Raw genomic sequence first — 20,113 nt, forward strand, 5'->3', positions numbered from 1 at the left:
ATAAAAATAGAGTGATTTTCGCCTCATGAGAAAGTAACTTTTCCATATTTCTCATGGAAAAGACTTTTCCATGAAATGTGGCAATCATATTCCCATGGGAATACAACTTTTCCGTCTCTCTTCTTTGAAAACTCCAATCAAACAAAAGATATCTCATTAATTTTCCGTTGACCACATTTTCCTCCCTTCTTTTCTCGCGAACCAAACGAGCCCTTAATGCTTTATTCATTCCACAGAACTTAAGAAAGACATATTCTTTCTTCAAGATCCAGAGCATTGCAGATTTCATGGCAATTTTCCTTGCTTAGCATAGATTTGACACCTTTAGTATTTTAGTTCTTAAAGTTCTCAAAAATAGGCGACTTCTGAAGTTCATAAAATAGTGGATTTCTCAGTTGCAATTGTATAAATTTTATCATCTCCAATGCTTAAAATTTTTGAGAAATGAAAGAGATCGAGTTTTTGGTCATACGGCATCAAACATAATTGGAATTAAACTACATTCCTCTGTCAAGAAGTTCTGGTGGAAACCGCCGAATGGGCCAATTCCTCTCGGATGCTACATATTGTACAGAGCAAATTGATTGGAACTTCTCAGTTTCTGAAATAACCACCCTCTCTCACTAGTTTACACCATGCCTTCAGTTTCCAACACGAATGATCCTTTTCTAGAATGCAATGAAATAATAAGCATGTTAAAGATTACACTAGTTTTCTGAATGAGCGCCATGTGAAGCCATCTGGTTGGCTTCTCTTATAGAGGTGCCATATAAGAATATCCTGGTCAATGATCCATTCTTTGAAAGGGCTGTTCACCTGCCATCTTTTGCTTAACCTACTTCTTTGCTTCCTTGACCGGTGTCTTCTTGTTCTTCGGTGCTCTGCTTGCCGGGAAGTGAAGTCTTGCACTAAGTGGCCTTGGAGCCCTTGTTTCTCGTTCAAACCCTCTCACACAAATATTTCCTGCAAGACAATTTATTTTTGCCGAAGGAAGCATGAGCAAGAGATAGAGAGGTTAAAATAACACTACCCACAATCCCCTGGCTCAAAGCTAGAGCATTAAATGCTGTTCAGATCTAGTGCATTATATTGTTACTATAAGTCACTTATATGAAATTGAGTTGAAAAAAGATTGACAATAGGATGTGATGTTCTGACTAAGTATCGCCTCTCAGAGATTTGGACCAGCTTTCTAGTACAATCTGGCATTTCAGCCTAGCTTATCCAAGCTAACCTTTGTGAAGCTGCTGCTGCCAGTGGTTCACTACTTTGTATTGGCTTTAAATATAGGGGACTGACTCAATGCTATATATGTAAGCATTTGTTCTTTTTTACAATTTTCAAATAGACTTGTCTTGGTCAATGGGACACAATATTGGTCGTGTGTGTGCATGCGCAAACATGATGGAATTTACATTTAATTGTGAAAGGTACGTACAATTAATGTATTCTATGATAAGCACAAAAGTTACGGTCGCCGGTATTATCGAGTATTAGTTAGATCCATTTACATTCTGAATCTGTTACTGGACGAAAACCAATTAGATCAAAATATTGTAATGACTGTATGAGCCAAACAGGGATTTCAATTTTTGCATGTACACCGAAACACCCACGTATTTACTTGAAACTATTAAAAAAATTACAATTGCATAAAAATTATGTGCAAGCATGATAGTTACTCTCTGGGTTCTGATATAAGTGAAATCATTGTGCTGGCAAGCTAGACTCATCATATATCATTTTTAATTGAAGCATCATAAATCAGTTATGGCCAAGGTTTGCTATACCAATACCGCACCTCATACCGGTGCCACACTAGCATAGTATCGGTACGGTAGGTACGGAGTTTTTTTTGGTGTACCGAGGGTCGGTAGGCCACCGGTACCGGTACCGGTACTGAACTAGTACGGTACGGTACGCTTAGTATCGTCCGGTACGGTACGGTATGACAAACTGTCATATATGGTGGACATAACCTGCATATAGTGAATTATCATTTAGAGAATTTTCTCCTAATCTAGCAGGCTTGAACACCAATCTCTGCAGATAGGACCTAGAGGTTGAGATTATTTTTAGCTTATGCTGTAAATCTACTATGGTTGAAGTAATGAAAATTCAAATAAAAAAACTTGAATCATATCAACCAAGGCTCGCCGTACTGGTCGGTACTATACTATACCGGACGTATCGTACCGTATCAGTATCGAACTGGTATATAGTCTCGTACTATACCGACATGCGGTAAGCTTTGCTGTCCTGTACCGTATCGCGTACTGACACTGTAATAGAATAGTATGGGTACGGGGTCTGGAACCGAGACGGCGAACCTTAATATTAGCAATTCAAATTGTGTTTTTATGATGCAGGAACATGAGCCCAAGCATAGGGTGTGTGTGGAGATTGAGTCCCCTCCATGGTTATGCATCGAATCACATTGGGATCTAAAAGTTTCAGCACCAGAACACATTGGGTCCAAGATTTCCAGCAACCATGATGCAGTGTATGTATGAGTCAAGTTACAACGAGTCCATAAGTCGAGTCACATAGAGTCCATGAGTCGTTTAAAAGAGTTCTAGCTAATTTGGACTCTTAGTCAAGTGTCAATTAAAAAATCCTAGCTGATTTGGACTCTTAGTCATGTAAAGATTCCAAGTTGATTAGGAGTCTTGAATTAAGGAGTTTGGGTTCGACATTGGGTGTGCCTAATGTTAGATTGAGTCCATATGTTGGGCATGTCAAGTCCCCTTTGAGTCCAAGTGTCCAACGCCCAAAATCAGATTGAGTCCATGGTGTTGGAAGAGTCCTAGATTGGTTGGAGTTTAGTCCATTTTGTTCTTGTGGCATGTGGGAGGAATCCTAGCCGACTTGGACTCTAGTCAATGCACCATGGAGAGTCTAAAGTCGAGTGGGAGTCCTTTCTTGCTATTTGATTTAGTCAATAGTTTGATTTAAAAGACTCCATGTCAAGTAGGAGTCTTAGTTCAAGTAGGAGTCCTAGTTCAAGTAGGAGTCCTTGTTAAAGGAGTTCTTAAAAATTCAGATTGTAAGAGTCCAACTTATCCCAACCTCCTACCCTATATAAAGGAGAGGTTGAAGAATAAAATTCAAATTAGTGTTTTGAAGAAAAATTGAGTGCTATGTGAGAGGAGAGAATCCTTTCTTCCTTGGTGCAACGCCAAGAAGGGCTGAAGAAGGATAGGTGAGACGCCATCCAACTCTTCCCGCCAATTATTGGATTGAGTGAGAGTGAAACTCTCTCATTCATTTCATAGTTATCCTAATTTTCCTTCACGCCATCCTTTACCCACGTCCATTTAGAGTCCTAAACCCTTTAGGACTCCACATCCTCATCCATGCCAACAACCATCACGCCCAAACCCAACCAATATCAGCCGCCACAACAAGCACAAATCTCCCAATTTCAGCCACCAATCATTAAATCCAATTGAACCCATTAGCCATCTTCTTCCAACATCTTCTTCCTTTCCCATCCACAAGAACCCTAGCCGCCATTGAAGAAGAAAAAAAAAAAGAAGAGAGATCAGCCACCCTCCCAAAATCCAGCAACCTTTCCACCCATCTGCGTCAATTGGTATCAGAGTATTCCTTTCCCATTTTCATCACATTTCACATCCCTTTCCCTTTCAATCCGCAGCCACAATCCAGAGAAAAAAATATAATCACGCCCACCATCCCTATAATCATCCTTCCCATTCCCGCACCCGTCCGCGTGTGCTGTCATTTTATTTGATTCCAAGTTGACAACATGGTCTAGAGTTAGGCAACTGAACATGCTTAGAGGAGATTAAGGGTCAATGTGCGATTCTCCTTACAGATGGATTCACTAAATGGAGATTTCAAGGTTAGAAACTACTATAGGTATTCATTAGAGAAGTATGGGCTTAAAAATAAGAAGTATAAAAAAAGAGAGGGTATGATAGATATCAGGCTTATTACCAGAGTTTGAAAGACCAAAATCATGGCACCAACTATAAGACATAAGTATAATAACCTAATACTGAAAATACATATCTGAAATGTATCAACTTCTGCTTTAATTTGATATCAATGACAGCTAATTTATTCCTATCAGTGTTCTGAAAGAAACATAAGTAGACATGGAACATGGTAGAAGATATCTACTAATAGTGCCTTTGCCCCATTGTTCTGCCTTTTAATATTTATACATTTTGAAGACACTAGTTTATCTGTTGCCTAAAACAAGACATACCTTATGATCTGTTAAGGCTCTAAACCTAATAATGGGGTTGACTTTCATGGAAAATCACCTGCATCTCGTACTTCACATACTTCTTTTTACAAGCATTCAAAAAGGGTTTTTTGGTACTAATTCTGCTAAATTGATCTTCCACTCTATTTTGATGCCATCTATTTCATTAAAGTTATTGCTTCCACAGTTTGCCAGATGAAGGAAGACAACCAAAGTCATTTTGCAGTATTAATTTGTCTGTCTCTCTTAGATATTTGAGTCATTTCTGACAATTCTTTAAATGACTCAGTTTGTAACAAACTACATCCCTATTTACCACTTAAAACTCCTGTTTAATGTGAGTGCTTGGGCCTCTATCACAACTTCAGGGGCAAGAATGGTGCCTATAATAGCTCATGAAAACATGTCAAATCTCCCCAAGATTGTTATTGTAGTTTTGATTGTTTAAATCCCACAATATAATGCATTCTTGAGTCATTTTACATATCAGCCTAGTTGTTTAATAATAAGGAGTTTTGGTCCTCATAATATCTTATAATTAGCAAAAAACAATGTTACCAGCAGAAACAACATACAATCATGTAAGTAGTTCTGTGGATCTAGCAGAGCATAGCCTTCTTCAATTTTCTTTTTCTTTTCTTTTTTTTAAAAGCTCTTATTTGATCGAGTTTGAGTCTTAATTAAAGCTTGACACTTATTTGTAAAATTTTAGTGGTCAAAGAAAGAAAATGCTGTCATTCAGTATTTGTAGCCTTAAACTTCATTATCATCTTAATTTCAAGTATATGTCTTGTAACTTTTCTTACCAAGAACCCAAATTCAATTTGAAACAAAAGCATTCATTACAGAAAGTTATTAGTGAAAAGTGTACTTATAATTTCATACCTCTCTTGAAGCATTGCTGTATCTCTTCTGTTGTTAGACCTAACACAGATAAATAGATTGATGTCACAATATTGTCTATCACAATAACTTTTTTTTTAAATACAAGTGTGCCAATTCACTACCTCTAAATATTGATGTTACAGATGTTCCAAAGTAAACAGTCTGCCTTGGCAGGTTCCATATCCACTTCCTAGGAACATGAATAGGGGAAATACTAGTCTCATGATCTGCAAATACCTGCACATTATTACATTTGTTATAATAGGCTAATAAAATGGAAAAATATGGAGTATTAGTCTGGGTTGCTTTGCCCTCCTCAACTGCAATGTCTTATTGTAACAGTAAATTATAATGAGAAAACAAAAACTGCAGTTACCTCATTTTTCTGAAAATAAGTGCCATTGAGCGGAAATCTTCCTCTCATTGCAGTTCGACATGGTATCTGTTCATGGTGAGGTTTTAATCAGTAATAAACATGTGAATTCATGCTCCTTAATAACCAGTTTTAATTCATGGACAAAAGTCATGTATGTCTTTTTCCTAGTTGATAACCCTCATATCTTTAAGTTCCAACAAGATTCCATGTCTCTGTATCCATAAGCATTGCCCAAATCTGAACTCTTGGCAGAATCCTGTAGAGGACTGCATGTTAATAAAAATTCCATGACACTGGTTACTTTAAGCTTACTCAATATCTAATCTAAACATCATTATGTATCTTAGTTTTTGAGCATTGACTACTGCTTTTAAGTCCATACTCACACATCACAGGAACTTGATTGATAAGATTCCTTATCATATATATATCATTGCAATGCAAGGTACGCCATCTCAGTACTGGATCCTATACCAATGCCACACTAACACAGTGTCGGTATGGTACAGTATTTTTTTGTCTACCGAGTGTCGGTACGCCACCTCTATTGGGTACTGATACCAAACCGGTATGGTACGGTACCGTCCAATTTGGGCCGGTACAGTGTACCATGTTGCAATGTATGCTGTGGTGCTTTGAGCATGGCTTCCAACTACTGACTCAGCCTACTCTTAATTCTCTCTCCTTATATTGTCCAAAACAACATTACTGTTTCTCTTAACCTGCTATTTCTTAACAAAAGCAAAATCTCCACACTTGATCACTTACTACCATTTGGAACCATACTAAGTCCTGATCTGCTTGTGAATTGTTCAGGTGTGGACATTGTCCTCAAGTCCTAAGGGTAAGCTCACCCACTCTTGTTTCTATTTAAGCTAACTTATCACATATTATTTAAAACATGCCTTCCTATCTGCATAACATTCATAGTCAAATGATACATGCCCAAATCAAAACATCTTATGAGCCTGTCCTTATTCCAATCTAGACCCTTGTTCATAGGGAGGTGTAGAAATAGCCTTAGTGAGGAGAGGTACATATTAGGCCAATAGGTTCTGGTATAATCAAGCGGCTGCAAGTACAGAGAGAAGGAATGACGAAGTGATTCTCGCAAAAAAAAAAGAAAAAAGAATAAGAAATGTTTAGAAAGTGGATGCAGATACAAGTATCTGAGATTCCAAAATGGATGTGCCAGCTAAATGGAAGCTTTCTGCTACTAACGTTTCACTTACCCACAGAATTCCTTCATGTACATTTGTACACCAAATGTCTTTTGTTGTAGAGCTATTATCTAGACCAGATGAACATATCATCTAACATTATCTCCCCTCTCATACTAAGCCCTACACTAACTTTAACTTTTTGAGAACAAGAAGCCTCTGGAGTAGAGTTAACTCTCCGATATTTATGTAAGAAATCATCCCACAAAACACCCATCCTTGCAAGCTCAGGCTTAAATCTTACACTAATTTTTTCACATCTCATAAAATCCCTTCCTCTAATCTTGCTTATTATAATTTACTCCATAACACGTGGAAAGATGACAATTATTCTCCACCTACTTTTTCTCTATGAGATGAAAGAGAACAAAGAAGAGAAAGAATAACATGCAGACAATTGCTAACTACCAAAGTATTATTTACCTTAATAATTTTCTTACCCTTAAATAAAGAACTTCACCCACCTACTCATGTCACATGACTCCCTCTCAAATGTAAAAACCTTAATGCTGTACTTCAAATCATTCATCAATCATTGAATTTCTTTCTCAAATTAAAGGAAACAATAAACCCGTTCAACAAGCAAATTCCTATAAAATCCTTATTTTTAAAGAAAGAAGGACCTATTTCAAACCTGGTCATATTACATGATCAAAATGCCACTAGAAAAGTTGTTATTCCTTTCTCCAATATATTCATGCCACTCCACCTAAGATAAAATGATCAATATACTCTTCCAACTATAAATAAAATCGACAAGTTCTTGACTCTTTGAAGAAGAAGAACAAGGGGAGTTAATCCTTGTATTAAATTTAGTTCGGGCATTCTTTACTTATGATCTGGGTTTAACTGCACCATTGTTTTTTTTTTTTGAAATAGCTCGTCAATCCATCACATATGGTTCAAATATCTCAAAACATCTAGCACTCCTATTTGTTAATTCATGAACACCCACATCTTACACCATGACATTTTGTTAACAATCCTATGCTACTAGAGAATCCTAATTCCTGAGCTCCAACTTTCACCTTAGGATAGAACCCCTAGTATATCCTCTAGAAAAGACTAGAACAGTTCCATTAATGTTTGATTCCTAAAATCAAAAAATAACAGGGAAACACTAGAACTCACAAAATTGTTCGAGAAATATAGAATCTTGTAAAGTTCTAAGACCCCCAGAGATTATGAAATCCTACAGAAAACCATAACTTTCATATAGATGGAGATCATTGACTGCCTATAATGTTAACTTTAATAAATTCACTATACTAGAGGCTTGCTTTTGTACCTTATAACAACATACTGAAGGAAGGATTTCCCCAAAGGATATATGCAGAAGCATGATATTGCTGCCAGAACACGCCCTACTCAAATTCACCTTCTCCACAACTGTTATCTTTGTACTAATATTCCTGACTCAGTTCTCACTCTTTGCCTTTTCCATATTTGTGGGAGCTGCTATTTGAGCCTGTGTTATCTACATGACATATAGTAGTTCTTATTTAGCCAATTTTATTAGGGACTTGGTTGCCTAATAACTTAAGGTTTCACCGGGGGGCCTTATCTTTGGTTAAGCATCACAGTCTCCTTCCTAGATTGTCGGTTCTCTATGATCATCCATTGTTTCTTTGTTGCTTGAGCTATTTGCATATGTTGTATGAATGGTAAATTATAAGCATTACCAAAATTGTGCCTCTGATTGTTTGAGCCTGTTCTTCTTGTCTACAACTGCAAGCAAAGCATGTCTTATTGTCACACAGTTCACCTGTGTCTTGAGAGTTGCAACATGTTTCTGGTGGCTCAGTTGATACTGCAGTTTCACCTATTATTTAACATTGGTCATAAACAGCTAGTCAGATACAGTGTACAAGCATAATACTGTTGTACATTAGGATACTAACATTACTTGCCTGGAGTCCATATAGTGAGGAGGTAGGGATATTGATCGTCAGGCTGTCTTTGTTCGAGCTGTAATTCATTCAGGAGATAGAAGAATTAGAAAAGAAGTTCACAACCATGTAAAGGGAAGAAAAAAGTTGTCATTTTATTGACATGACTAACCCCTTCCAATATAGGGTGTGAATCTGGAATAACATATCTGCAACCAGGCACAAAATGTAATTAGCTCACATTATTCTGCAACTGGGACTATACTACTGATTCCTAAATCAAACACTTCATTGCCTTTTAGGGATAAAATGATGCTTTCTCTCTCTCTCACACGCACAAACATACATAATGGCTATGTCCTCTAAGCTTCTATGCTAGCGAGGAAGTTATAGGTACATACACTTGATGCTCTGTTCGGAGGCGGCTCACATTCTTTAGCTTAGGCATAGGGATTGAAGCAGCCTTTTCAGTGATAGCCACTATAGCCTTACTCATGTCACCTTCTTGGTCCTCTATCCTATAATCTTGTATATAATTCTGCAAGTTCCTTTTGAACTCCTCAAAGTTGAGCTTGATTGTAGGAATTACATCAGGATCTTCATAAAATACATCATCAATGTCTGTTTCAAGATTTTCCATATGTGCTGGTTCTGGACTTGCTGGCTCCTCGATGATAGGCTCACAATTATTAGCAGTAACCCCTTGTGAGAAATTGCTTGCCTCAGGTTGAAGTAGGAGTGCTGGATTAGAAATGTGAATATTGTCATTTCTGAAGGCAAGGGGAGTTGTTGAGCTCACTATGTTTTTTTCCTCTGGTCCTGGGAGTGCAAGTCTTGCACTGCATCAGTGATAGTCACATTATGACATTATTTTAAAATACGTACCTAAGACATTCATATATGAAGTTGATGTTTCAACTTGTAAGCATGATAGGAATGTAAAACAAAGTGTTATAATCGTGAGCCTTTTGGAGCTTTAACATATATTGATTTCAATTGCCAAGTGATCTATCCATTCCAATCATATTCCAAGGGTCAGTAAAAGATTCAGGTGGTCTATGGACCAAATAATCTCCACGAATCATTTATAAAGTCGCAAACAAACTGAAAATAATGAATCATCAACTCAATTGTTTCCTCAATATCTCCAGAATGGTTTGCAATTTCTTGCCTTGATTTTTTTTTTTTTTTTTAAGAATTATGATCTTCTGAAAATGATTAAAAATAATCTCATTTAACTTGATAATAATCTTGTATTTGCCTATGAAATCTCCAACTTTATTTGTATAACTTGCTCTTGAATATGCACAGGCATTCAAATAATGAATCAGATGTGTTCATCTTCATGATTGTTCATGCAATCATCCACCACTGATGGTATTATACCAGTATGGATCTATTAGAATTTAAGAAACTTACCTTGCAAAGGCACTTGCAAAGTGTTTGCATTCTCCTCTCATTGGGCATGCATTACAATTTGGCTTGCTTTTTGTACAGAATACCTGCATGATACTCAATGCACTCGCATCAGGTTGCCTATTTGAACTATTAATTTGTATATTCATGTTCTCTCAAAATAATTTGCATATTCATGTAAATATGATTCTGTTTACTATATCATCTCAAGGGCATACCTTTCCAAAAGTAATCATTTGATAGTGTAGCTCATACCTGCATAATCATGTATATGGTGTGATTATGAAAGCTTTTTAGTAATCATGTATATGTAGCTCATACCTGCATAATCCTTTTTAGTAATGCATTTCGTATTGAATAGGTAAAACATATATGAAAGCTTGTCATACTTTAAAAGCAAAAAAAGGATCATTATCTGCATTGTGTTCCACTAAAGTAACATCTATAAAATGTGCGAATTATTTGGATTAGATTTAAAGATTTTACAGTGTTTCTTGATCAAGTTTACACAGCCGGGGCCAAAGGAACTTCTGAATTGTTGCCATCATAGGATACCTTTGATAAGACAGGAAAGGAAGCATTAGAATGTTTTGTCATGAACTAGCTGTTTTACATATTCAACATAAGTATATAAAAAGAATTGGCAACCATAGATGTAAACACACTTACAGTTCTAGAAGATGCAACTGAAGGGACTCAGGAAGGGGTTGAAGTGGTACCCATCCCAACCTTACACATATGCGACCAACATTTGTGTCAACCTGATCAGCAAATAGAGTTGCATGTTAACTTCTAGTTTCTAAAAGGTTTGCAATAGAGCAATTTCTTGAACAAATGGCTTACTGGGAAAGCTAGATGATGAAGTGCCAAAAGGCGAATACATTCAACGCTTTTCAGTCCTAATCCTCGTATGCTTAGGAGGTAATCCCTGTAAGCATCACAGTACTTAAGTTAGTTTCAAGTCATAAATATTTTTGATCCAGATCAGCAAGCCTCAACCTATGCAATATTTTGATTCTATGAATCCTACTACAACAACCTTTCTTCAAGGTTACATCTTCTATCAGAGGGACCTTCTCTCTTGTCTGATACAAATCCAAATCCCTCCCTGACAGAATGTTAGTTATACTAAGAGAGCCTAATCACTTCTCTTTTCCACCCTGGTAATAATTTTTCTTTGCGTTGTTTTCCTAGCATAAAAAGGAACTTTGGTTATTTTAAATTTGTAAGGACCCTTGTGGGTGTGTGTTTTGTCCCACATCAGCTATACACTGGGTAGATGTTGAATCCTTGTATAGGGTCAAGAAACCCAAATAATACTTTTCGGCTAGCTTTTCAGATGAGTTCCTAGAATGTTACAAATGGTATTAGAGTGGACCCGGCCCATGCACTATGTGGACTAAGGGACACTGTAGCATGGGCCCATTTGGGCTGACCATATATTGATTACGTTGTTTGTGATTGGATTTGTGGTACTTGTGAATGGATTTAGGTCTTAAACAGGAAGAGTATATGAGCACTTGTGTGGTTGTGTTTAATCCTATATTGGTTATGTACTAGGTATATCTTGAATATTTATACAAGGCCAAAGAACTCAAATAATACCATCCAACTAGCCTTTTGGATGAGGTCCTAGGTTGCTACAAAATTATTTTTTCAAACTTTTTCTCCTAGAAATTATGAAATCAGATAGATCTACTAAACAAATGCACTTGCAGGAAAAATAGTTCATGAATGTCTTGTCTGTTCCAGTGGAAACCCAAGCAACATTTTCATATGTAAAAGCGAAAAAAGTAATCCCAGAATTTAACTATATACTTGGTCTTACTTTGCTTTGTCTGGTGGAATATCCCTTAGCCATTCAAGGTCGATGCTTCCATGATCTTTAACCAAACGGTTAAGGAAATCCTGAGATAACATCAGTGGACTGTGATTAGAAACAGTAATAGTTTTGTATGATATGCATGAGGTGCTTGGTACATAAAGAAACTACTGAAACAATTTAGTTTAATTATTTCCATTAATTGCATTAATGAATAGCACTAAACAATTTCTTACCACAAGGAGCATATTCTCATGCTCCGTTGAGCCTTCTTGAATTATTGTTAGTTCTAAATTTTTGATTTAGGTGTACGAATATAATGTCAACATCTAAAATTCTATATCATGAATTAATTTTAATTACATTACAGTAGAACTATGCGCTGATATCAAGTAAAAGAGATGGTTAGTTATATAATGTTAAGCTAGGAAAGATCCATCTTTACAACAGCTTGAAAGGTCCCTTTTTTTAATTTTCATATTTTTCGAAAGGGGCCAGTGTCATGGTGAGTTTGAAATTGATGTTTTGAACTTCTTGTTGACTGCCATCATTTGGAGAGTAAGAAGCCTTATTTGATGGTTCTTATAAAATCTTTTGCAAGAGCAAGTGATGTGATAATAAAATACCAAACAAACCCACCAATAATGATATTTACTTGAATCCCCAGTGACCTGGTCATTCAGTGTATGGCTGCCAAGGGGTTTAAGATACTAAAGTAAAACCTACAACTGTGTGCATGACATACAGACAAAAAAAAGTGAAGTTGATTTTGGTTGTTCATAAATGAAGCTAGTGTTTCTTCAACATCATATGAGTATATGATCAAATTGTTATTATTGTTGCTTTTGTTGTTATGCTTATTGTTATTGTTATTACTTTCTTACATAACATGTGCCTGTCCATCATGTCCCAATAATGGCATCAGATAACTAGCATTTATAATTGTACCTTAATTCGCCCAGCCAGAACATTGTTCATTCCTCGCTCACGAATGGCTTCAGAAATTTCATTTACATCTGCACACCTAACTGCTTCCCAGTCCAGTGAGTCCATTCTCTCACTGCTTCTCTCTCTCTGATAACCATTGCAATATGCCTGTCTTCGCAAGCTATCCCAGTCAAAAGTCTCTGGCCTTTCAGTCTCAACTTTTGCCTTCTTTGCTCTTAATGTGCTTTTGGCTGTTTCTGTTGGAACATTTTGGGAACTGCAAACTTCATCTTTTGAATTAGATTCAACTGTCTTGGCAGCCCCTAAAGTTTCCCTTTCATTATTACATGAGTTCAAACATGTTTGATGCTCCTGGATGTATGGTATTTGAGCTTGATCATCAAATACATGTTGAGCATTTTCATTTGGGAAATCTTCCTGCTGAACGTTAACTCTATCTTGATTTTCCCTTGAGCAAGTTGGTGATTGCAAGGAATATCTGCTTATGCATGCACATGAATCAACTGCTTCTGTTATTTTAGAGAGCAATGCTGATTGCTCGCCTGCAGAATTAGTTGTATTTTCTGATGAAAGGTTACAGTGTTTGATGTTATTAGTCTTGATGGTCTCAGAGGCAGTAAATAGCAAGTTTGAAATGTTTTCTTCTCTTACAACATTGATATTCTCCATGCCCACTGACCTGAAATTCAAGTTGTCAGAAGGAGAAGTTGCAGAAGGAACAGAAGGCACACCACTTGTATTATGTTCTGAACATTTGAGATGGCAGTCAGGTGCATAACTAATTGATCTGCAAGCACTTTTGAGATTATTTAACCCATAAGTAGTCTTTGCAATATTTTCACCCCCTTCATGTGCCTCCTTATTATATTCACTACAATTTTCTTCTGACAGAACTCTGTCATTGCCATGCTTGTCCATTTCCTGTTTTTGGGTAGTATCTGCCATGCACACATTCTCCTCAAGTAATGCAGTATTCCCCAGACCATTCGATGTACTTCCATTGAATAAATTGGCTCCAGAGTATAACCCCGAAGTTGATCCTACTAGATCAGTTGTCTGAATTAGGTAGTCTAAAGAGATTCCAGGTGAAGTAACAGAGTTTTGAGATGAAACTACGTCCTCGAGGGACTGTCTATCTTCTGATTCTGTGCTTCCTGTTACTGCAACCAAGGTGTCTATTCTGTAGTGTGGTGTTCCAAAACCTATCTCTGGCTCTCTTACGTGGATGTCCAAACCTATAACTTTTGAATCATCTACCTTGTTACCTCTAGTATTGCATCTTATTGATTCATTAGTGCTACCCATTTCACTTTCTTTCACATTATTTTCAGCATCACGGATCTCCACAGGACCCTGGTCGCACACATCCGGACAGAACCCTTTTTCTTGACAATTGGCAGCATCAGAAGCAAGATTGCTTCCATCTTGCTTTTCTGTTCTGTTCATATTTTCTGCATTGGGATCTGCATTGTTACTCCTTGTCCGAAGAGGAAATCTTGCAGCAAGGGCTATGAAGGCAGAGCTGTGAAAGACAATTACATTAGTTGGGAATTAATAAACACCTTTGAAGAGAAAAAGCTACTTCCAGGTGAAGAAAAATTAGCCTGGTGACACTCTGAAGACTGACTTCTGTTAAACAGAATTGCTACTTGACTAGCTTAAAATTACCTCGAAAGATGGTCTGAAACATTCTGAGTAAGAAATACGCCTACCACAGAATCAACTACCGATCCTTTCCATGGAGAGAAGCATCTTTCCCCTAAAAGGAAGAAAAAATAATTTGTAAATGCAGACATTTTTCAACTTTTTTGCAGAAGTGGGTAGGAACATTAGATGAATAGATAATGTTTGTGTATGATCTATATATGCATAAATCTCTGTTATTGAACTCATAGAACTCTCTGATTCATTACCTTATATGTTAAGCAAAACTTCCTTTTTGTTTGATGGGTGAAGATTTTGTCTCCTAGCCAAGTTGCTGCTAGAATTATTTTTTTTTTTTTTATGTTTCATCACCTTTGTTAACACTTCGGTTTCTTTGATGAAATTTTGTTAGGAAAAGTCAAAATAGAAATAAGTTCTTACTACATTTTTATGTAATGTTCATAGTATGCGTTTATGGTTTAACAATTCAGAGAAAAACAAAACATTTCATGGAACAGCCTTTATCCTTGTTCATTTTCCAGATGTTAAGATATGCAATTTCGCTGTCTCCATGATTTGTTTTTAGTCATATAAGCATGATACATCATGATTTAGCATTAGGAAAAAAAAACACTGATAAAAAACTAAATTAAGTTAGCCATTGGATTGCAGTTAAAACAAAGTATCATTATTCAGTGAGATACATCATATGTCCTGCTTTTCTTTATTCCAATTATGAATTATCTTCTTCAATGCAAGGTACCTGAGGCAAAATAAACAGGAATGGTATACCTAGTATGCCACTAGGAAGGACTACCTATTTAACATCTCTTTCCTTTCTTTATATGTCAATGCACCATGATCAATACGGTATCTAAATTGATAACTTGACAAAGTCAATAGTTAGAGACATTGTGAATGGTACCTTGGACAAGACGCATGCGTGCAATGAACAAATCCACACGGCCATGAAAAACTCGCCTTTCTTCTTCCCACCGTTTCTCTTTATCCTCATCTGATCCTTCAACTTCATCACTGCATTCCTTCCCCATCAAAAGCTTCCATACCCTATGTGTCTCATCATCCAATTCAACCTTAGCCCGTGCACGCTGTTTCTTGCTGGTATCAAAGGGCCTCTCAAATGGAACAATCATACTGCCACCATAAGGAACAAGAGCATTTTGTGGTTCAGCTGCACTGTGCACCTGCCCCGCATCTATGTCCAGTTCCTGTACCTTCCAAATAACATCATTCATATTAATTATGTATGGAACAATTGCTTGAGACATTGGGCACGTGTAGGGCGGTTCTTGAACATGGTTGCTAATCGGGTATTGTTGTACGGGAATGATTTGAAGATGATGCAAATTCTTTTCTTGAAAATCTTCTCTTGATGCAGTTGATCCAACAGATTTTTGCTCCAGAGAACTGTAAATGCATGGCTCAACCTTACTTTCATGATCCGCATTTAAGGACATGATCTTGACAAGATGAGCTTGTGCCTTTCTTGTGCGCTTTTTTCTTTTCATCCTCATACAGCTGTCTGCAAACAAGGCTTCAATGCATGCTTCAGGTGGCTTTTCAGGAGTTGGCAATAGTTGATTGCAGTCTATGATGGTAGCAGTAGAAGTTAATTTACGGGCTCGGACTGGTATCTTTGATCTCTTCTTTGTCGGTCTTTTGGTAGGGCCAAATGTCAATGTGCACTCTGGAGATTGTGTTTTATCTGATATCAGTGACTTTTGTGCATCTGCAGATGCAAACTCTTTGGAACAATGTTGCATAAATTGAGGATATTCAAAATCCAGCTTCTCTGTCCTCATCCTTTTATGCATCTTTTGGGAGTATGAACTGTGGCTGCTTGTTTCATCACATCTGCTAGCCTGATTTATCTCCTTACTGGCCTGCATGAAGTGGGCATCTCTTGAAAGTGTCCAACCGGTTTGAGAACTATCAAGATGACTGTAGTCACGTTTTGTTCCTGCCTTGTCATTGTCCTCTATTAAAATTGAATCTGCCTGTCCATTTCGATTTACCTGCTTCTTGGCCAGTTTCAGTTTTGGTTGTAGACCACAAATGGGGTTACTCACAATATTTGCATTACCAGTAAAATGCTTCAAAGTTTCTTTGGATGGTCCCCTTTTAGAAGACTGAGGTGGCGAGTTTGGAATTTTTGGCAATATTGTGTAGCCTTGCAGCATTTGGTTTAGTGAATGATGGAGATCAAATACCATACAACCTGGTGAATTTTCCACCACCACTTCCATTCCTTGGCTGAGCTTTGGCATTGATCTACTTCTGGAGCTAGTAGGAGTGCATCTAGGTCTCCCTCTACGCCGAGGTTGTGCATTGGACATTGTTGATTCTAGGTTTACATTTGCTGCTCCACCTTCAGATTCAAAATTCAACCTCCGCTTGACTGGTTTGATTCCATTTACAACACGCGGATCAGCACTTGTTCCTTCTGCACTTGATATGTCATCATTTTCTCTTTTAGTATGTGGGGGTGTGTCTGAAGAATTTAGGCTTTTCTTCTTCTGGACATAACTCCTCTTACTGGTCTGATTTTCATGTTTCCTGACTTGCATGGGGGTAACAGGCTTTGGAGTTACCGGCCGCGGGGTTTTTGCTGGCTTTCCCTCTTGAAAAACCTTTGGCATGTATCTTTTCCTTCTTGTCTTCTGCCTTCGTGTGCTTTTCGAGCTTAATCCTTGATCATTCCTATGCTCATCCTTTCCAGATTCCAATTGTTGAGAAGGAGCCGACCATGTTTGTGTATGCCGTTCGACTCCCTGTTGTGTACAAGAGCCTTGCTTGGTTCCAGTTGTTGGCATTGAGGAATTGCAGTTTGAGCGTTGATCACGTAGCTCCTGATTATTTTCCCCAATAATTGACTCTTGACCAACCAAATTAATCACCTGTGGAGGAATACAATCTTGCACTCTCTTATCTGGGGTTACAGGTGCTAAAAATTTTAAGGAAACATTGTTGTTATTCTCCTCTACTGAGGATTGCAGTGCTTCGGTCTCCAGGTTGCTCTCCTTACTGTTTAACTCAACGAAACCATCCAGTTCACCATGTGCAGAACCTTGTATTTCTTTACCCTTGGCTGGTGCCATTGGTATGCTCATGCATGCTGCTTCCGCTGGCAGGAAATTAAGATTTGGAAGAAATGGAGCAGAAAGACCATCTGCATCGATGCAATTAAATAATAAGGTACCTTGATTCAAGATCATCCACAATCTATTCCAATGATAAACTGCGAAGAATAAAACATGAATATGTATGCTATGTGTGGTTAAAACCAATTGAAATTATCTGTAAAACATAGAGAAAAAGAACTCACTCTGAGGATATTTAGCATCCTTGTCAGAGAAACTTGAAATCATCAAGACTTTCCCATTTACCAGAAAGTGATTCGGCGAGAAGGATAGCTTATTGTCAGGACCTATCTGAGCAAACGCTCCGAAGGGTATTTGTGAAAAACCTGCCGTTGGATTGATCACGGGTATTGTGTGCGCACTGGCATTGTAACTGTGAACAGAAGCTGTGGAACATGAAGTAGCAGACGTTGAGCTATAGAGTTCTGGAATGCCGAAACCTCTTGAACCGGAGCTCGAACTTCCTCCACCGGCGGGAGGGACACTGCCTAGTTCAGGAGAGATTGAATTGCGGGCAGGAATCCCCTGGCCATTGTCTGAGATGAGGGTCTTTTTCTCAGAGAAAGGCGTAGGCAGAACCCAGGGGCCCTGCTTCTCCAAATCTTGCTGCCGTTGATGCTGATCTTCTCCACTACCATCCATCCCAAAGCAACTTCAACACAAAAAAAAAAAAAAAAAAAATCAGCAGAAAAATCAAATCTTCACGAATGTTTTCTGGAACTGAATCTTGCTCTATCGCTACGATCTCTTTCAGTTATTCCACATGATAAACGGAGGAGACGAAACAAAAAACAAAGCAATCTAACCTCTGGAAGAAGAGCTCTCTCGCTGTACCATGGAAAGGAGAAAAAATAAAAACAAAAACTGCCTCTCAGAGGCAGGAAGGGAAGAGGAGAGGAAGCGTCCAACGAGAGGAAGAAGAGTTCTGCTGGCACTCAGCTTTTTAACTTAAAATATAAAATAAATAATAAATAATTTACAAATATTATGGTTTTGGGTAGAGACTGATATCAACCGTAATCTTTAGAGAAAGAAAGGAAAGCGGTTTTACAGTTGCAGTAGAAGACGAGGCAACGGAGCCTACTGTTCGAGTTTGGAGGGGAGTGAAATACCTACCCAGGTGGAACCGACCGCATGGGCTTTTGGTGACACTTGTCACGTGCGACCAGAACCCGCCGTTTGTTTCCTCCGTTAAAGGCGTCCGTTTCCGGGCCGCTCAACAAACCGGCCCCACCCACAGCTTGGCTCGGACTTTAACGCTCCCTGGTTTTGCTGCTCACGTTTTGCACTTTCTTTCTTCTTTGTGATTTTTGGAGATTGCTGGAGTGAAAAACTGTGGATGCAATCCTGGCCGTTGAATTCCGTGACTTCCCCAACGTTTTAGAGGACGCCGGTGGGGTGCAAATCTACCGAGGCTTCAGATTTAAGTTGGTAGATAATACAAGATGAGTTAATTTAAAATTTTATTCATGAAAAAATTAATGTTATCTAAATGTAATTTATTAATATTTAGTATTTTGTGTTTGGACTCCCTGTTTCAAAAATCATACGTTAAATGGTTTCCCATGAACAAGTTTAAACTTAATTAGCAAAAAAAAACAAGTTTAAACTTTATCCGCAGGAAACATTAAATTTAAAATTTTAAAATTCCATAAAAATAATTTATCAAAATTTGGTGTTTTGTGTTTGGGCTCTCTATTTCAAAAATTATCCATTGGACAGTTTCCCCGCGAAAAGTTTAAACACTATTTACAAAAATAACTTTAGAATTGTCCCATGGAATAAGGATTTATCTTTTCTTGCATGCCGCTACTACTATTGGATCACCCACTGCTCATTCGTGATTTATGCATATGGAAGAATAGAGTTTTTAATACTTTAATATCTATGCAGTGAGTGATTCAATAGTGGCATGAAGAAAGATAAATCTTTCTTTAGCACTTTGACGATAAAATCTTATATGTATTTTTTTTTTGAGTGAGATACTGGATTATTATAAATGATATTAGAGTGGATCAACCCATGTGTCTATTTAGACTAGGAGTATTCTTGTGATTAGATTTTAATAAATTTGGATCCTTAGTCTACCGAGGATATCCGAATTTAATCAAAAACAGTAAGTGAGGATTCTTATGGATAAATTCTGTGTACTTTTATCTCTATGCAAGTAAGAATTTTTTTTTTATTGCATATAAAATTGTACATGTAGGTACGTTTGTAAAAAAAAATTAATTATTTAATTTTCTGTCTATACGTTAAAAAACTATATCCTCCGAAATGAAGTTATTTAGTTTGACCTTTCTGATTATAACATAATTTTTATTCATTACACTAGTTTTTAGATTTTAATAAAAGAATAAATAATTTTATTTTAAAATAATGTTTTCAATTTAGACGCCTATGGGACTTGTATCGGAACTTTGTCTGTTAGTGGATAAGATCATAACTTTAACGCCGAGCGAAATGTCACCACCAATTACGTTTGGCTGCTCAACTAATTCCATTTTACCTGTCGTCC

General features: G+C 37.4%; 1 protein-coding gene across 1 annotated transcript; it reads right to left on the reverse strand.

The window, feature by feature from the left end:
* Positions 1 to 459: 459 nt before the first annotated feature.
* On the reverse strand, positions 460 to 18,667 carry LOC103710135 (protein ROS1A-like). The gene is made up of 19 exons (XM_008795755.5): positions 18,402 to 18,667; positions 17,781 to 18,247; positions 15,360 to 17,624; positions 14,459 to 14,549; positions 12,791 to 14,312; positions 11,849 to 11,928; positions 10,864 to 10,948; positions 10,690 to 10,781; positions 10,507 to 10,575; positions 10,239 to 10,275; positions 10,024 to 10,106; positions 9,006 to 9,443; positions 8,777 to 8,813; positions 8,626 to 8,683; positions 8,398 to 8,537; positions 5,496 to 5,561; positions 5,242 to 5,356; positions 5,120 to 5,158; positions 460 to 963 (listed from the first exon to the last, which is right to left on the reverse strand). The coding sequence occupies exons 2-19, from the start codon at positions 18,235 to 18,237 to the stop codon at positions 836 to 838; spliced, it is 5,802 nt and encodes a 1,933-aa protein (XP_008793977.5). The 5' UTR covers positions 18,238 to 18,247; positions 18,402 to 18,667; the 3' UTR covers positions 460 to 835.
* Between the last annotated feature and the right edge of the window lie 1,446 nt (positions 18,668 to 20,113).

Source organism: Phoenix dactylifera, chromosome 12 (genome assembly GCF_051530095.1).
Source record: "Phoenix dactylifera cultivar Ajwa chromosome 12, Ajwa_hap1_PhDact_Kaust_v1.1, whole genome shotgun sequence".
NCBI classification, from domain to species: domain Eukaryota; kingdom Viridiplantae; phylum Streptophyta; class Magnoliopsida; order Arecales; family Arecaceae; genus Phoenix; species Phoenix dactylifera.

Bases quoted from the DNA above. Each gene is read 5' to 3' on its own strand.
- LOC103710135 (XM_008795755.5), bottom strand. From the start codon at position 18,237: ATGGATGGTAGTGGAGAAGATCAGCATCAACGGCAGCAAGATTTGGAG. The intron at 14,313-14,458 runs GTAATTTTAAGC...TGTCTTTCACAG, and splicing joins GTTTCAGACCATCTTTCGAG to CTCTGCCTTCATAGCCCTTG. The intron at 5,562-8,397 runs GTAATGCTTATA...CACCATGAACAG, and splicing joins CAATCAGAGGCACAATTTTG to ATACCATGTCGAACTGCAAT.